The 15,926-nt window shown below is 49.8% G+C and overlaps 5 protein-coding genes across 5 annotated transcripts; 2 read left to right on the top strand and 3 right to left on the bottom strand.

Moving 5' to 3' along the window:
* The first annotated feature begins 243 nt into the window (after positions 1–243).
* Positions 244–2,211, top strand: EDB82DRAFT_107075 (pyridoxal phosphate-dependent transferase). Its single transcript, XM_025735320.2, has 3 exons — positions 244–570; positions 617–1,363; positions 1,416–2,211. The coding sequence occupies exons 1-3, from the start codon at positions 388–390 to the stop codon at positions 2,133–2,135; spliced, it is 1,650 nt and encodes a 549-aa protein (XP_025587883.1). The 5' UTR covers positions 244–387; the 3' UTR covers positions 2,136–2,211.
* A 12-nt stretch (positions 2,212–2,223) lies between these two features.
* On the bottom strand, positions 2,224–5,860 carry EDB82DRAFT_458632 (MCM2/3/5 family-domain-containing protein). The gene is made up of 3 exons (XM_025735331.2): positions 5,235–5,860; positions 4,315–5,184; positions 2,224–4,264 (listed from the first exon to the last, which is right to left on the bottom strand). The coding sequence occupies exons 1-3, from the start codon at positions 5,554–5,556 to the stop codon at positions 2,406–2,408; spliced, it is 3,051 nt and encodes a 1,016-aa protein (XP_025587884.1). The 5' UTR covers positions 5,557–5,860; the 3' UTR covers positions 2,224–2,405.
* Positions 5,861–6,057: 197 nt separating this feature from the next.
* On the top strand, positions 6,058–6,790 carry EDB82DRAFT_472780 (Longin-like domain-containing protein; the record flags this gene model as incomplete). Its single annotated transcript, XM_025735342.1, has 3 exons — positions 6,058–6,169; positions 6,247–6,487; positions 6,550–6,790. The coding sequence occupies 3 exons, from the start codon at positions 6,058–6,060 to the stop codon at positions 6,788–6,790; spliced, it is 594 nt and encodes a 197-aa protein (XP_025587885.1).
* A 184-nt stretch (positions 6,791–6,974) lies between these two features.
* Positions 6,975–8,276, bottom strand: EDB82DRAFT_544093 (DHBP synthase RibB-like alpha/beta domain-containing protein; the record flags this gene model as incomplete). Its single annotated transcript, XM_025735353.1, has 1 exon — positions 6,975–8,276. One exon carries the CDS (start codon positions 8,274–8,276, stop codon positions 6,975–6,977), a length of 1,302 nt encoding a protein of 433 aa, XP_025587886.1.
* Positions 8,277–8,956: 680 nt separating this feature from the next.
* On the bottom strand, positions 8,957–15,210 carry EDB82DRAFT_421229 (uncharacterized protein; the record flags this gene model as incomplete). The annotated part of the gene is made up of 6 exons (XM_025735376.2): positions 8,957–10,153; positions 10,207–11,433; positions 11,919–12,376; positions 12,431–13,762; positions 13,812–14,985; positions 15,043–15,210. 6 exons carry the CDS (start codon positions 15,208–15,210, stop codon positions 8,957–8,959), a joined length of 5,556 nt encoding a protein of 1,851 aa, XP_025587888.2.
* Positions 15,211–15,926: the final 716 nt, after the last annotated feature.

Below are 15,926 nucleotides of genomic sequence, written 5' to 3'. Positions count from 1 at the left end.
TCTACCTCCACGTCAGCAAGACCCTATTCATGACTGATGGCAAATAAACTCGACGCCAAAGACGTCCAAGCTTCGACCTACTCTCTGTAAGCTCCAGTTCTAGACCATGGTCTCTGAGCAGGTTAACGGCTGTGTATAGTTGGCCCCGCCAATGTACTCGATCATGTGGCAGCTAATGGCTTTTAAAACCCTAGGATTCTGGAATGAGGCTGAACAATCCTGAACGAAGGACGTTATTGTGACATTATCCAACGAAATGACGGGTTCTGTGATACGATATATAAAAGCCGGGAGGGGACTGTCGTTACACGATAGTTGTTTCTGTGGCTCCCCCACGAATTTCATCTCTACCTACAGTCTTTTTTCAACCTCTAAACATTATCCATCATGACAATTCTAAAGACCCAATCCGAGTTCGGACATGCGCCCCCACCGCAGACTCCTTATAGTGTTATAACAAACCTTCCCAGATGGGACGTCGCTAAAGCTATTCGCGATGGCGATCATGCTCCTATGAAGAGAGTGGTTCACATCTACCCTCGCTTCGTAGCTACACATTATGCTGCTCAGGTAGAGCAACCCCCGCCACTCATTTGAAGTTGACTGACAAGAGCAGCTTGGTAACGAGATTGCAAATCACGTTGGCCATGCTGGTAAAGCTGCGTTGGTCTATCTTAGCCCTGCGATATGGCCATATACTCTCCACCATATCACCCACTCGAACCGCGGCGAGAATCGTGTAGCTGAACGTGATGTGGTATTCAAATGTGTGGAAATATCTGGCCATCGGCTATACGTGATTCTCTTTAATCCAGCAACGATGCCGGTCATGATGCTCACCTGGCAGAATCCCGGCCTGGGGATTTCTCTTCGTGGAGCCGAGCAGCTTCTCAAGGGTGTAGCTAACATCAAGGAATTGTCCTTTGAAGCTGGAATGCAAACTCTTCCGTCGCCAAGCTGGACTCCTGAGAGTGAGGTTCATGATGCTCTTCGAGATAGGATCGTTGAACTTCTCCATCGTGCTCCGAGAGACGCGAACAAGGTTAAATGCACGTCTAGAGATGTGTTTCTATACCCAACAGGAATGGCTGCCATTTTTTACTCAAACACCCTCTTGACGAAGCATCGTCCTGGCACTGTCGTCCTTCTAGGTGTCGTCTTTCATAATACATATCACCATCTCATTGAAGAGTGTCCACAAGGGATGAAGCATTTTGGAAGAGTTGATTCTGAGGGGATTTCTATTTTTGAAAACTGGCTTAAAGGGGAGAAAGATGCGGGTAGGTCTGTGAGTTATGTTTTTGTCGAAGTTCCTGGAAATCCAACACTGGACACTCCCGATACTGCTCGTTTGAAGAGGCTTGTAAGTTGACTCTATTGCATGAGTATTAGACCCTGTTCACTGACACCTGCAGTCGGAGGAATATGACTTCTTCCTCACTATCGACGATACAATCGGTGGCTTTGCCAACTTAGACGTCATTTCCCACTCGGACATTCTACTGTCATCTATCACAAAGTCCTTCAGTGGTTACGCTAACGTCATGGGCGGTTCAGTCGTTCTCAATCCTCTATCATCTCATTACAAGACTCTCAACTCTCTATTTCGGGAGTCTCACCATAACGAGCTTTTCATCGCAGACGCACAAGTGCTCCTTTCCAACTCGAGCGATTTTCTTGAGCGAACGAGGATTCTCAATCGAAATGCTCTCGCTATGGCAAACTTTCTTGACAAGGCCATATCCTCTCCCAACTCTCCTGTCATCAACGTGCAATATCCGAGCCTTCTAGATAACAAGGCAAACTACGATGCCATCTTACGGGAAGGGACACCGGATCTTCCAGAGCCAGGGTATGGATGTCTTCTGACTGTAGAATTCTCTACTGTTGAAGCAGCTACATCCTTCTATAATAGGGCTGGATTTTACCCAAGTCCTCACCTCGGAGGCCATGTCACGATTATGTTGCCATATAATATGATGGTTTTCAGCAAGAAGCCTGAAGAGAAGGCATATATGGATGGGTTGGGCGTCAGAGAAGCGAGCGTACGTATTTCAGCCGGGCTGGAGAGTGAAGAGGATCTGATTGATACCTTACGAGATGCGCTGAGGGCGGCAACAGACCTCGAAGGGTAGATTACAAAAGAATACTAAGGATACTAAGGATACTTAGGGCTTAGGAGGACTAAGAATACTAAGTATTAATTAGTCTGGAATTTGAGTATAGTTTTTAGATAATCAAATTAATCGTTAACATCTATCTATCCCGCATATAATGCCAAACGCCTGACCCAGCCTGGGGGTTCTCCATCATACAACTCTAGTCATATAATAATAGCCTTCATCATCTTTTCTGCATGGTATAACATTCAACATTGTCAACTCCTCTTGCCGTTCACATCATACTTATGCAACGGAATTCACCCTACGGATGGTCCTTCTTGCGCCTTCGCCCATGATCATAATAGCATTCTCAGCCTCCAGAGCCCTCATCACTTCGTTGAACTCAGATTGTTCAACGGGAATGCTGGCACCCTCACTCAGCCGGCGAGAGACGTCGCCCCATCGAACTGTGTTACCTCCGGCGGTCATGTCGTCCAAGAGACGCAGAATAGCAGTACGGAGGTCCTCACGACGCTTGCGATCAGCAGCACTGGTTCCCTCGGTGAGAAGACTCATGTCAATGCGACCATTGGCGTCTGTAGCAGCAGTCTTCAAGGCGCTCTGAATAAGACGGTTGGCCTCACGGACATCGTCACGAGTAACTGTTTCGGAAAGACGCATCTTGGCATGAGCTTCTGACAGACGGATCATGCTCTCGAGTTGACGGGTTGTAGCAGTGATACGTTTGTCAGCAGAGCGAACATCTTGTCCGAGAGCACGCATGGCGACATAGCATTCGACAAGCTCTTGGGCAGCCTCCTGCGAGATGACAGGCTGGATCTTAGACCGCGCATAAGAGATATAGAGGGTCAAGAACTCAACAGGCAGAATGTCGTTGTCAGTAGGAGCCGACTGAGGCTTGTCCTCGAGGTAAAGAGACAGAAGATGTTTGGCCAAGCGACGATCATTCTTCTCATCAGCAGTGTCCAACATGAGATACACGAGATCAAATCGAGAGAGGAGTGTGGGAGGAAGGTCGATGTTCTGGGGAACAGGGAGGTCGGGGTTGTAACGACTACCGATAGGGTTGGCTGAGGCGAGAATGCTTGTTCGCGCGTTGAGAGTAGTGATGATGCCAGCCTTGGCAACTGAAACAGTCTGCTGCTCCATCACTTCGTGGAGTACTGAGCGGGTAGCATCCGACATCTTATCGAACTCGTCGATACAGCAGACACCGCCGTCTGACAAGACAAGAGCTCCAGACTCGAGAACGAGCTGTCTTGTCTCTGGGTCACGCGTGACGTAGGCAGTTAAACCCACAGCGGATGATCCCTTACCACTGGTGTAGACACCGCGGGGAGCAATCTTGTGAACGTACGAAAGCATTTGAGACTTGGCTGTTGAAGGATCACCACAAAGGAGGACATTGATGTCACCTCGGTATTTGGGGCTACCACCTTTTTGGAACGACTTGTTGGTACCACCAAAGAGTTGCAGCAGAATACCCTTCTTGACGTCGTCCATTTCGTAGATCGAAGGAGCCAAAGAACGAGAGAGAAGATCGTAAATATCGTCGCGAGCGGCTGTCTCTCGGATCTTTTCCTCGTCCTCGACGCTGATCTTCCGTGTCTCTTCGATGCCATTCTCTCCAGCCTCAGCATCCTCCTCGCCGGCAATTCCGAGGGTTGACGGATCAGCGCCCATGCGCCTCTTGTCGACCTTCTGAATATGCAAAACATCAACATAGGTTTTATGGACGCTCTTGACGGCACGTTGGGCGGGGTTGACACGAACAGGGCTAACGCGGAAGATACCAGTCAGCTCAACACGGTCACCGGCCTTGCAGAAATCGACGAGCTCGTTGTAAACGCAGACAGAGACTGAATGAGGTGTCTGGCCAGCAGGTACCGCATCGGGCGTCTCCTGAAGCTTGATAACTTGTTTGTCTTCGAAAGAACATCGGTTGTGAACAATCAACATGGAGTTCTTGGACTTGCAGATCTCACGGGGACACTCGGTAGGTTCACGGATCTTGCCACGATCGAGACCAACGTTGACAGAATGGTTGCAAACATTGCAACGGAAGAAAGCATCCTTCATATCAGGAATGACAGGGGTTGTACGGATGACAAGGCCCTTGATGCAAATAAGGCGGTCCATATCTGATATATGTCAGTCACATGCACAGTACATCGGTAGAGATATCACTTACCAGAAGGGTTGAGATCTCGCAGATTAGTTGTCTTGTCCAACCCGAAAGGTCGGAGAACATAGATAGATGAAGATACCTGATCCTCCAGGGAAGCTTGCTGTTGGTCGGGCTGTGCTCGAGGCGTGGGTGCCTCCTCGGGTCTATCTGAGCTAGGGAAATTAGGTTCAGAGCTCTGGGTGCTGTGTTGAGAAGCCTGGTGGCCAGTAGTGCTCTGAGAACGGTTTCTCATAGTCTCTGCTCGGGCAATTTCTACCATCATGTCGTGAACGGACTGATCCATAACAGGCACAATTTCTTGAGGGTATGCTTGAATTTGATGCCACAGCTTTCGTGTAGGTGGGTAAAGATTCAAGTCAGAGATGTCGAGGTAAAGTCGTGTCGCGCCCAGAAGCAGCATGTTCTCCAGAGCCTCCCAGTATGGTTTCGATTCCGCATCAGGATCGTTCTGAACTTCCTCGTCAGACGCACCATCGCGATACATACGATATTTCTGTGTAAAGTTGCGAAGAAACTCCTTGAATGAGGCAAAAGTATCGTCGATGGAAACGGTCGTACCCCAGATGAGACTCTGTCCTTGTCCACCGAGAACATCAGCCTCTGAGGTGTTAGGGTCTCTATTCGCGAATGAAGCGACGTCGGATCCATCAGCTGGGCCCTCACGAACCACACGACCAGCGTCGTCAAGAATAACCCGACGAGAGGCACGAGGTGTTCGTGCTGCATCAGAATTGATATCACCTCGACGGTGAGGCGCAGGTGAACCAATCTGGGAACCCAGGAATAGTCCACTTGCTTCACTTCGAAGCTCCGACTGATGCCGTAGTGACCTTCCGGGGCTTGAGCTGGGATCGTAGCGAACAGGAGAAGATCCTATACTTGTCAGTCTCGTCACGTATATGTCTGGTCTTGTCGCTTCTCACCTCCATGGTAGGCAGGGGTTGTTGGGTTAGCTCGGGGGGTTCTCTGGGGATCAATGTCGCTTTGGGTATCTGTCATCTGGCGAAAAGGCGAGCTAGGGATATTGCTGCGAGCTCGAGTGCTCTGGCTGTTTGTCATCTGCGCGAATGGCGAGGAAACGCCGCCGGGGAGGTCATTCTGACCGCTGGGTCCTGGCGACGAAGACTGGTAGTTGAGAGGAGGACTTGAAGGGACCTCTAGCTGCGAGTTTCCTGCATCGGGATTGCGAGCAGAACGGCGAGGAGTCGCTGAACCGCGTGTCGACCTTTTCGTGGGAGACGACATGGTGGATAATGTTGTGTTTTGCGAATTGTGTAAGTGAAGTTACCTAAACAAAGACAAGTTGGCTTGACCCTTGTTTAGCTTAGTAGGTACTGTTGACGTTCGGAAAGTGGTAGTGAACGAGGGGGAGGGGCCTCAGGGTACCAGAAAAATTAACCGCTGCAAGCATAATAGACGAAATTACTAGACCACTTTATGCCTTTTAGGTAATTGCTCTTAGACTACTTATTTTTATACTCTAAGAATTAGGACACCATTTTTCCTGCTACCCACTCTAGGGATTGGCTGGGTGATGAGTCGCGTCTCCTTTTTCCTGCACGCGTAAAATGCTTTACGCGAGACAGGGGAAGGAGCTGCGATAAGATAAGAAGTCCCGGAGCGGCCAAACGTTACTTCCGGCATCCCTCGTTCGTAGTGTGGCATCGCTGGCATCTGTATCTGGAGGGGCCACCGTTTAGGTAGGAAGTACTTACAAGCTACCGAACAATACAACAAACCGCAACCATGTCTCCAGGAATGACCCTTTTCGCGGTTCAGGCCGTCCTGATCCTCAGCACAGAGGACGGCTCCAGGATATTCGCAAAGTACTTCCAGCCGCCTCATTCAGCACCCAATGGTACATCCACCCTCCCCTGAGCTTCCCTCGCTATAATACCACTGGGCGCAACGACAGCTGACAACTGTTCTAAACAGCTCCCGCAAGCGCCTCAGCCAACCCCTACTCCGATGTCAAGGCGCAAAAGGCTTTCGAGAAGGGTCTTATTGAGAAGACCGCCAAGCAGACCGGCGACATTATTCTCTACGACAACAGAATTGTGCTGTACAAGATGGAGTCAGATGTCATGATGTATGTTGTTGGCAGTGTCGACGAGAACGAGATTCTGCTATACAACACCATTCTTGCTCTACGAGACTCTCTCCACCTGCTCTTCAAGTGAGTCTTCCTTCACAAGCTTGCGCTTTCCTCCAAGGCATGCACTAACAGCGTCACTACAGGCAATCCGTCGATAAGAGAACAATCGTTGAGAACTACGACCTTGTTTCGCTCGCCATTGACGAAATTGTCGACGACGGCATCATTCTCGAGACCGACCCCACCATCATTGTTCAGCGTGTCAGCCGAGCACCCACACAGGATATGCCCGTTGGTCGCATTGACCTTAGTGAGCAGGGCGTCAACAACCTGGCGCAGCTAGGAAAGTCGAAACTGGCGGATTGGCTTCGACAGGGTCTGTAAAGGGGATGAAAGGGTTACGTCTAGATATTCAGGAGTTTTGTCGTTATTCTAGCGCCGCATGCAAACCAAAATTTAAAAGAGGAAGACACTGCGCCATTGGTTTGGGCTGGTCTGGCTGATACAGGGTCAAAGAAAGGAGGTGCTTTTCAATACAGGGTGATGGTGTTCTAATTGATATGATCATTCATGCTCTAGTTTCAGACGCCGCTTTGCGGAGCCGATTCATGACCGCCGCTGCGATGTCACTTTTATCATCTATGCCATCCACGAAAATGGTGTCTGCGCCTCTTCGATCAAACTCCCTCAGCGCTGCAAAGAGACCTCGCGCAATCCCTTCCGTGCCTCGGCCCAGGTCGATATCCAGGATTGTTCCTATGACTTGCTCCTTGTCGTCTAATAAATCGCCTTCGTATACTTGGAATGGTGAATCATCCTGTTCGTCGGCGGCTTTAACATCGGTAAGATGGTGAAAGTTAGCGTATCGGAGTCCAGCCCCTGACTTCCATCGTTGAGTGCGGATAACGCCAATCTTTCTTCTATTTCGGTCACCGTTTGTAGCATGGTCATTGACTGTCTCACTGGCCGTCTCGAAGTCAGACAGGGCGATTCCGTCACCCCCTTTTTCGAAACTTGACTCATAGAGCACTACTGTAGCCTTGGGGCTGTAATGCTTGTACTTCATTCCTGGTGCTCGAGGCGCTGCCTTTCCTTCTTCGCTCTTGTCTTTGTAGGCTATCGTTACGTTTCCCCAGCCAGGGCAAGTTCGTAGCTCATCGATTCCAATACCACCAGGGCGGAGTACAACAGGGGGGTCGCACAGTCCATCCACTACAGTACTTTCAACACCGACATGGCAGTGTCCTCCATCCAGAATAAGTTCAATTCTTCCATCGAGATCGTCCTTTACGTGCTGAGCCGCTGTGGGCGAAGGCTTGGTGGAGGCATTGGCAGAGGGCGCTGCCAGGGGTACACCAGCAAGTTTGATGAGGGAGAGAGCAAGGGGTGAAGAAGGCATTCGTACGCCAAATGTCTTTAGCCCTGCAGTCACTTCAGGTGCCAACTTTGACGGGACGGGGTTGGGAAGTAGAATTGTTAAGGGTCCGGGCCAGAATCTCTCTATTAAAGCCCTGTAACGCTCTGGTATGGGATCTTGATTTTCGTCTGTGTGACCAATGTACTGTCGCAACATGTCCAGGTCGCAAACATGCGAGATAAGAGGGTTGTCTGAAGGTCTTCCCTTTGCAGAATAAATTCCCTTGACCGAAGGTGTCCGAGTAGCATCTGCGCCGAGGCCATAAACAGTCTCGGTAGGGAATGCGACAGGCGTATCCGTGGTTCGTAACTCGTGGGCTGCGTCCTCCAGTGCCTTGAGAGCCGCATTGTTCTCACGGTTAATCTCCCAACTGTCCAGCTTAGCAAGACCATTTCCAGGTCTGAAATGACCCAGGGATCCCTTGCTAGGGACTTTGACTATCCTTGTCTCCATCGTGGGCACAGCTTGAGAAACAAATCTCTGTGGTGTAAGTGGTTTTCTCAGTGCTGACAAAAGTAGCGGGCTTCTATGAGAAAATAGATTCGAAAAATAGAAAACAGTATTCTTTCTGAGTGCGAGAGTTTGTGAGGATCCCCGCAAACTATGATATCGCTGTTTGTGGCACAAGGTTCGTGATAGTTGAGTGATGGAAAATTTCACCACACTGGGCCTCATGCTCACTCATCATGACGAGCTAAAATGGAGCCTCTGGCTGGACTTTGATGGTTGAGACTTGAGAGTGACTCAGAGGGATGCCCAATCGAAAATTGCTGTCTTTAGGCTCTCGGCATGCCAGGTGCCACTAAAAACATTTTTTATTTAGACGGCTACTGAGTAGCTTTTATAGATGGCCACCAACGACCTCAAGAAGCGTTATCCTAACAAAACCTGACTGTCTGCAAGAGAATAAACATTTCTTTAAATAACATATCACAGATTTAACTCTATATTTCATGAAAATCTTATGAAAGTACTAGTCGAGATCATTGATATCAACCAAATTGCAAATTGTAATTCTCCCAACATGACACCAAATACTCGCATCGCTTGCATCTATTCTCATACATTTTGAACTCTTTTCTCTAATCTACGTCATCTTTTGTTGTCCATCGAAACCATCATTAGACACTTTATCACCCTCTAACCAAGGTTCTCGCCCTCCTTCTCTCCTCCTCAGTTAGGACCCATTCAATGCCCTCGTCTTCCCCATCTTGTGCCATGATTTCGTCCCATTCATCGTCTTCCATGTTGGCAACCATGAGGAGCTGGAGCACCTTACCAAACACCTCTCTCACAGCGTAATCTCCACGGGAGACTACGTCCACCAACGCAATAAAGTCACGTTCGAGACGGATCGCACCGAGAGCGTTGGTTCGACCTGCATAGCCCATGATCTTCTTCTCCCAAATCTTAGATAAGTATCGCGCGGTGATGTCGAGTAGGGTGGTGTATGTTCCAGGGGTCATTATACGTGCAATTGGCTTCATGAGTTGATCCCAGCCGTGTTCGAAGAGTCGGGGTACTTGCTCCAAAAGCTCATCCTCATCTTCGTCATTCTGCTGAGCAATATCGGCAATGTCGTCTTCGGATAATGTGTAATCTGCATCACGGAATGTCTCCGTAAGAACAGGTCTTAGACGAAGCTTCACGACTTGGTTGAAAAGCACTTGAATGCCCTCATTGAGGAGCTCAGATGCCTTGCCGATAAATGACGTCTGAAGGGTATGCAAGGCATTCGCCACAAAGATGACATCTCGCTCGAAGGGGAATGAATCTTTGAGAGGTCCGTTCTGAGCATCGCCGTTTGGCGAGTCACTCGACTCCCCTATTCGGCCTGTGATGATGCGGGTCAAATACTCGTTGGCCATGTCAAGACTGTTGATGAGAACAATAAATTGAATGATCCGATCTTCAGGCGGGAATCCACCCTGAACAACAGGTCGGGGGTACGATTCATCCCGCATCTTACGTTGAATCATGCCAACAAAGTCAGAACCGAGCACTCGGCCAATTGTTGGCACTACAGAAGCAATAACATCTCGTTGTGAGGTAGATATGGACTTCTGAATGACGGTATTCACAATGTACATAACATCATCGACAGCCAATATGATGTACGGAGCGTTGCCCTCGATATGTTTACTTAGGCTCAATGACAGACCAGTAGGGTACTCGTCCAGCTGGAAAGCCTTCTCCACTGAACGACGGAAGAAAAAGGTAGTCATGACATTGTAAGGAGATGTGAGTTTCGTGGACACTTTTCGGTATAGATTAGACTTGACCAGTACATCTGGTATCACAAGAGAGGCTTCATCTGGTGTCTCAGCGTCCTAAAAACATGTAAGTACAAGCGCGGTTCAGGGGTTCAGATACTCGGCCATACCTTGCATTTGCCAGCGAGGAATCGAGTGTACAAAGACCAACGCCCAAGCATGACGGCAATTTCACTGAGTAGGCCATCAACCTCTCTCATGTTGACGCCCTCGTCTTCACTCTCTCGGGGATTGTTGCCTTGTCCAATAGCCGGTGAGTTCACTCTTGGTGTGCCACCACGAGGCGGCTGGGGCAGAAAGCTCTGAACAAGGAACGAGAATGGGTAACTCCTGACGTCGGTGAGTTTTCTGTCGATCCCTCTTTCATCGCTCCAGGTGTCGACAATAATGCCACCTTGGACATCCGCTTCCATCTGCAAACGTTCGATCACTCGGACCATCTTGCCGGTGCCGTAGTGGCGTTCCACGAGTCCGCCGTGACCTTCTACAATCTGTGCGATATGCTCGAACAGTTTTGTCAGAGCGTTCGCATAAAAGAATCCCTCCCTGCGTTGGCCATTCATGGCATCCTTAAGCGTCGCGCGAGCTGTCCCAGCAACTCCCTGACATACATATCGTCCATAAACGTCCAGTCCGACGTCTGCCCTTCCTATCAGCGGGAAAAGCTTGAAGAACCGTGTGACCTTTGTTCCGTCACTTTCCTCTGCTGCCTTCTCGAACTCTCGCAAGAAGAGGCCACATAAACTCTCCTTGGCTTCCTCAAGCGTCACCCATGGGGGGTCGGGTACTTCGACGCTGGGTACTATGCCAACGGCGAATGAACCCTTTGTGATCTCCTCTGGTATGTTGCTGGCTCTTGATATATATCCAGCAGCGGCCTCCCAGTCCTGGGGGGCGCCCATGGACCCGACCACGCCATTAACACATGCCTTCAGCTCCGCAACCTGTTCCACGACTCCTAGCGTCTCTTCGACTCGAATTTTCTCCAGGTCCAGTTCTTTGACTCTGTCGCTCAGTCGGCCAGCAGTATCTGCTGCTGTCGCCAGCATGTCGTTTCCAATCGATCGTGCGGCGATGACCTGAGCTCCTAGTCCGGCCCGTAGAAGATCTAGCCGGCCTAGATCGCGAGAGAGGTCGGCCTGAGAAGCGACAAGAGCATCGAGTCGAGAAGTTATAGAATTCTCGCGGGCGTGGAGGGCGGCAAGCGCATCGCGAATCTCGGCCTCGGTGGTGGCATTGTCAAGGGATGAAGTAGAGACAACAATCGAGGATTCGACGACAGGGTGTTCGTTATGAGAGAAGCCGTTTGGAAGGCTTGACATTGTCATTAAGGTGTCCTACTCGTGCGGCGCATTTCTGTTCACAACCTCTTTTTGTCTACAGTCAGGGCGACAAGGAGTGACGTGGAGCTTGCAGCTCACTTGTCGCAGCTTCTGGAGGCGTTACTTTGGGTTGTTGGTGACACGCAGCCTCCACAAGGGAAGCTCCCCGCAATTGACTACAAGGTTTCGAGGTTACCCTGCACCGACGATAAGACATCTATGGAGGTGCGTATCAACATAAAATAGTTATTTGCATACATTTGATATTCGTGTATTTTCAAGAGCCAACTAAACTTTAGTCGCTATGCAAATCCATCATGTGTATAATATTCATGCGCTGTATACTATACAAAATATGCTCCTTTGAATATGCTCCTTTGAATACAGTATCCCCCAATAGTGACAAGCTCTTATTTACATCACACAGCTTGACTGTATCCATTACCAAAACGCCGTTTCCCATACTTAAGATATTTTCGCAGCTCGTCCGCCCAAAACACCGTGCTGCATAGAAAAACAAGCCGAACAAGATCGAAAAACCCAAGAGCTTCAGTCTGGAAGGTCTCCTGCAGCCAGGGGAAATAGATGACAAGCAACTGGCCAGCAATGCTGAGAGCAACGGCCCAGTTGAACAGGTTGTTAGACAAGACTCCAATTTCGCCCCGGAGGATCGACTTGGACTCGGATCGGCAACTCAAAGCATTGAACATGTCAAAGAAGACGAAGCACGTAAATGTCATGGTGGTATCTCGTCGAGTCACTTGACCATCGGCCACCATCTCACGACGGTAAATAAGCATTGTCCCGACAGTAATGATAGCAGCCGACGTGAGCACACGTTGGATAAGCTTTCGTGTAAGCACAGGATCTCCTCGTCTTCGCGGGGGCTTGGTCATCACATCTGGGTCAACTTTTTCGACACCCAGAGACTGAGCTGGAGGGCCATCCATGATGATGTCTGTCGCATGGTGGTTAGCTTACACGCTCCTAGAGCCGGGGCAATTTAACTTACTAATCCATAGAATCTGCATGGCATTTAAGGGGGACTTGAAGCCGAAGCAAGTACAAATAAAAACAAGGGCCAAGCTGGCAGCACTTGTGCTGAGTTGGAAGGTGAGAAAATTCTGGATATTATTGAAGATACCTTTGCCCTCCTCGATTGCTCGAAGGATCGTGGAAAAGTCATCATCCGTAAGGATCATATCTGCTGCTTCTTTAGCAACATCAGTTCCGTGACGACCCATAGAGATACCAATATCGGCTTTCTTGAGTGCCGGCGCATCGTTGACACCATCTCCAGTCATGGCAACGATATCGCCTCTTGATTGAAGGGCTCGAATGATCTTCAGCTTGTGGTCCGGGTTTGTTCGAGCAAATATCGTTGTATGTTGCATGGCCTGTGCTAGATCGGCTTCGGACATCCTGTCAACCTCGTCACCGCGCAGGACAGGCTTCACAGCATTCTGACCGCTTGTGTGTCCCATGGGCGCTGCGATAGTCATGCCCAATTGTTTTCCAATCGCAAGCGCTGTAGTTTCAGCATCACCGGTAATCATGATCACCTTGACACCGCCTCGCATCAGGCGCCTTATTGAACGCCCAACTCCAGGTCGAGGAGGATCGCGCATGCCAACAAGACCGGCAAAAGTTAGGTTTTTGTAGATATCCTCTGGGGCATGAGAGGCAGGACTCTCACTTCGGTCAAAACCAGGAGTGCTGCGTGCGGTAGACTTATTTCTTGCCGTACGTGAGACATCACCGCTCGCGAATGCCAATACCCGTAGGCCCTTGACAGCCATAGCCTCAGCAGCCTGAAGAGCTTCTTGACGACGGGACGAGTCAAGCACAATCTCCCTTCCGTCTTTCTCAAGATAGGTGTCACAAGCTGCCAAGACCTTTTCGATAGAGCCCTTCATGTATGCGTATTCCTTGTCGCTTCTTGCTTCCGAACCAATTGTAACACCCATCCACTTTCTTTCCGAGCTGAAAGGTGTTTCACTCACTCGCGGACCAATAGATGCCCTAACATCGTGCTCTTTGAAGCGATCGAGGAGGTCAAGCATGGCAACATCAGTCGGTTGTCCAACCCAGCGAGTATAAGTAGACACTTGGTCGCGGCCGAGCGTAGAAGAGAGAACGGCCGTGGCAGCCTGACCATGTTCGGTGTACTTTTGAGCAAGCCGCGCATCGTTGGCAATGTTGCCTATACGTAGCACACGCAGGGTAGCTTGGTTGGATTCCAGACTGGTTCCCACATCTTCGTTATCAGACTCAACCTCAACCGGTTCTTGAGCTCCAAAATACCACATGCGGGTGGTCGTCATATGATTTGTAGTAAGAGTGCCTAGTATAACTTGTCAGCTTCGTCCGTGCAATTCTCACACTTGACATACCCGTTTTGTCAGTGCAAACTACGTTTACAGATCCCAGTGTCTCGACCTTGGGCATCCTTCGCACAATCGCATTGTGCCTAGCCATGCGATGCACTCCAAGAGCCAGAGTGACAGTGACAATGATAGGCAGGCCTTCGGGAATAGCAGCGACAGCAAGTGAAATCGAAATCGTGAAAATCTCCAAGATCTTCTTCCCTTGGAGCCAGCCAACTATCGAAATAAGACCGATCACCACGAATGAAGCTTTGCTGAGCTGCGAACCGAGATCATCCATCGATAATTGAAGCGGGGAACGCGGGCTCTCGGTGCCAGAAACGCTCGTAGCGATGGTGCCAAAATGCGTGTGTCCTCCAGTCGCAAAGACAATGCCTTGACCATGACCGGACTTAATCAATGTTCCCATGTACGCAATGTTATGAATACCATCTCCGTGAGAATCGCCATGCTCGGCTGGAGCAAGGGATGCAGGTCGTGGTAGTTGGTTCTTGTCAAGACCGTACCCACCAAAGCCACGACTACGCGCTTCTGCCGTTACTCGGACAGGCTCAGTCTCTCCAGTAAGATTCGAGGCATCAATTGTCAGGTCGGCAGCTTTCGTAACGCGGATATCGGCAGGAATGCGATCACCAGTGGTGAAAAGAACAAGATCGCCAGGAACCAGCTGTGAAGCCATGACCTTGGAAGAAGTTGCATCCAGAATGTCGCTAACCGGGGTAACAGAGCCAGGAGTCAAGGCGGAATCGTCGTCATCAGCGCGCGGAGGCCATGTTGGAGTCTTTCCTGTTGGCGACACCTTGCCCTCACCCCGAACCAGATGGGCGTGATTCGGCACAAGATGGTTGAGAGCCTCGATAGACTTCTCAGAGCGGTACTCTTGTATAAATCCGACAGACACAACAATGGTCACCGCAACGGTGATGCTGATAGCATCATCTGTGTTTCCCAGAAGGAGCGAGGTGCCAGCCGATACCAGGAGGAGCAGGATAAGGGGCTCCTGGAACTGTTTGATGAACCGCAGCCACAATGGCTCTGGGGGATCGTGAGGAATTTCGTTGGGGCCATAATCGCCGAGTCTGGTCAAAGCCTCGTTTGGAGTGAGGCCGACGGTAAGAGACGTTCGTAGATTCGCTGCAGCTTCGCTTGGGGTCATGTATGAGAAATGGTCTGCGACATTCTAGTGGAGTTGTTAGTTGAACCAGACATGAAAGAGATGCGCAAATTGAAGACCGACCCGTGCATCAGAGGAAGTAGTTCGGGCATGGTGACGAGGACGTTGCGAATGGTCGCTGTCCTTAGAACTGGTGTTGTCGCCTACAAGTCCGGTGATGGATGGAATATTGGATGTCGGAAGCAAGGTGTCATTTCCCGGACCGTCGCGGCCGCCCCATGGTAGCTGCATATCGAAAATAGTAGGGCGCGAGGATTCGTGTTACAGTTGTAGAGTGAAGGCCTTGGAATGCATTGGTGGTCAGTTTCGATTTAGAAGTGAGCGCAAGCCTGATGAGAAGGAAGGAAAGTCCTCTGTGTTGTAGTTGAATACAAGGGAACGACTTCAAGGCATGGACTAGAGTTGCCACGAGAAAATGTATCCAGTTAGTAATTCGGATCCCACTAAAAGAAAAGGGACCGGTTCAAGACCGTGGAAGAAAGGATCCAAACATAAGTAAACGCGACAAGGCGAGAAGAAGAATAAAAAGAGGCCAGCAAGGACACGAATAAAGGTGATGGCACGTTGGATGACCCGGAATTATGTAAAGTCGTCCTGACCTGGAGATGTCCAGGTGTCTTGTCCTTCAGGGCGGGTCGAAGCTAGTACTGTTCAAGCTCCAGCAAGGCTGCCAGGGGCTTGCATCGACCTAGAGAGGCTTATTAGCCAGTGACATGAGGATGGCTTGGCGGACGAGTCAAGATTGGCTCCAAGAATGAACAGTCAGGTCTGGGCCAATTGCTTTTGCTGCAGGAGCTTAGAGGATTGGCATGGACAGTTTAAGCCACATCATAAAACGACGTTTGAGATATCCGGCCATGTCGCAATTGTCTACCGTGGAACAAGTCTTTACGGTTTCGAGTTTCACTACTAGGTACTATACAAGTACTATGTATGGTTATAATAGC

The sequence above is a fragment of the Fusarium venenatum genome (assembly GCF_020744135.1).
Source record: "Fusarium venenatum strain MPI-CAGE-CH-0201 chromosome Unknown EDB82scaffold_1, whole genome shotgun sequence".
NCBI lineage: Eukaryota > Fungi > Ascomycota > Sordariomycetes > Hypocreales > Nectriaceae > Fusarium > Fusarium venenatum.
This window is presented reverse-complemented; position numbering and strand designations above follow the sequence as displayed.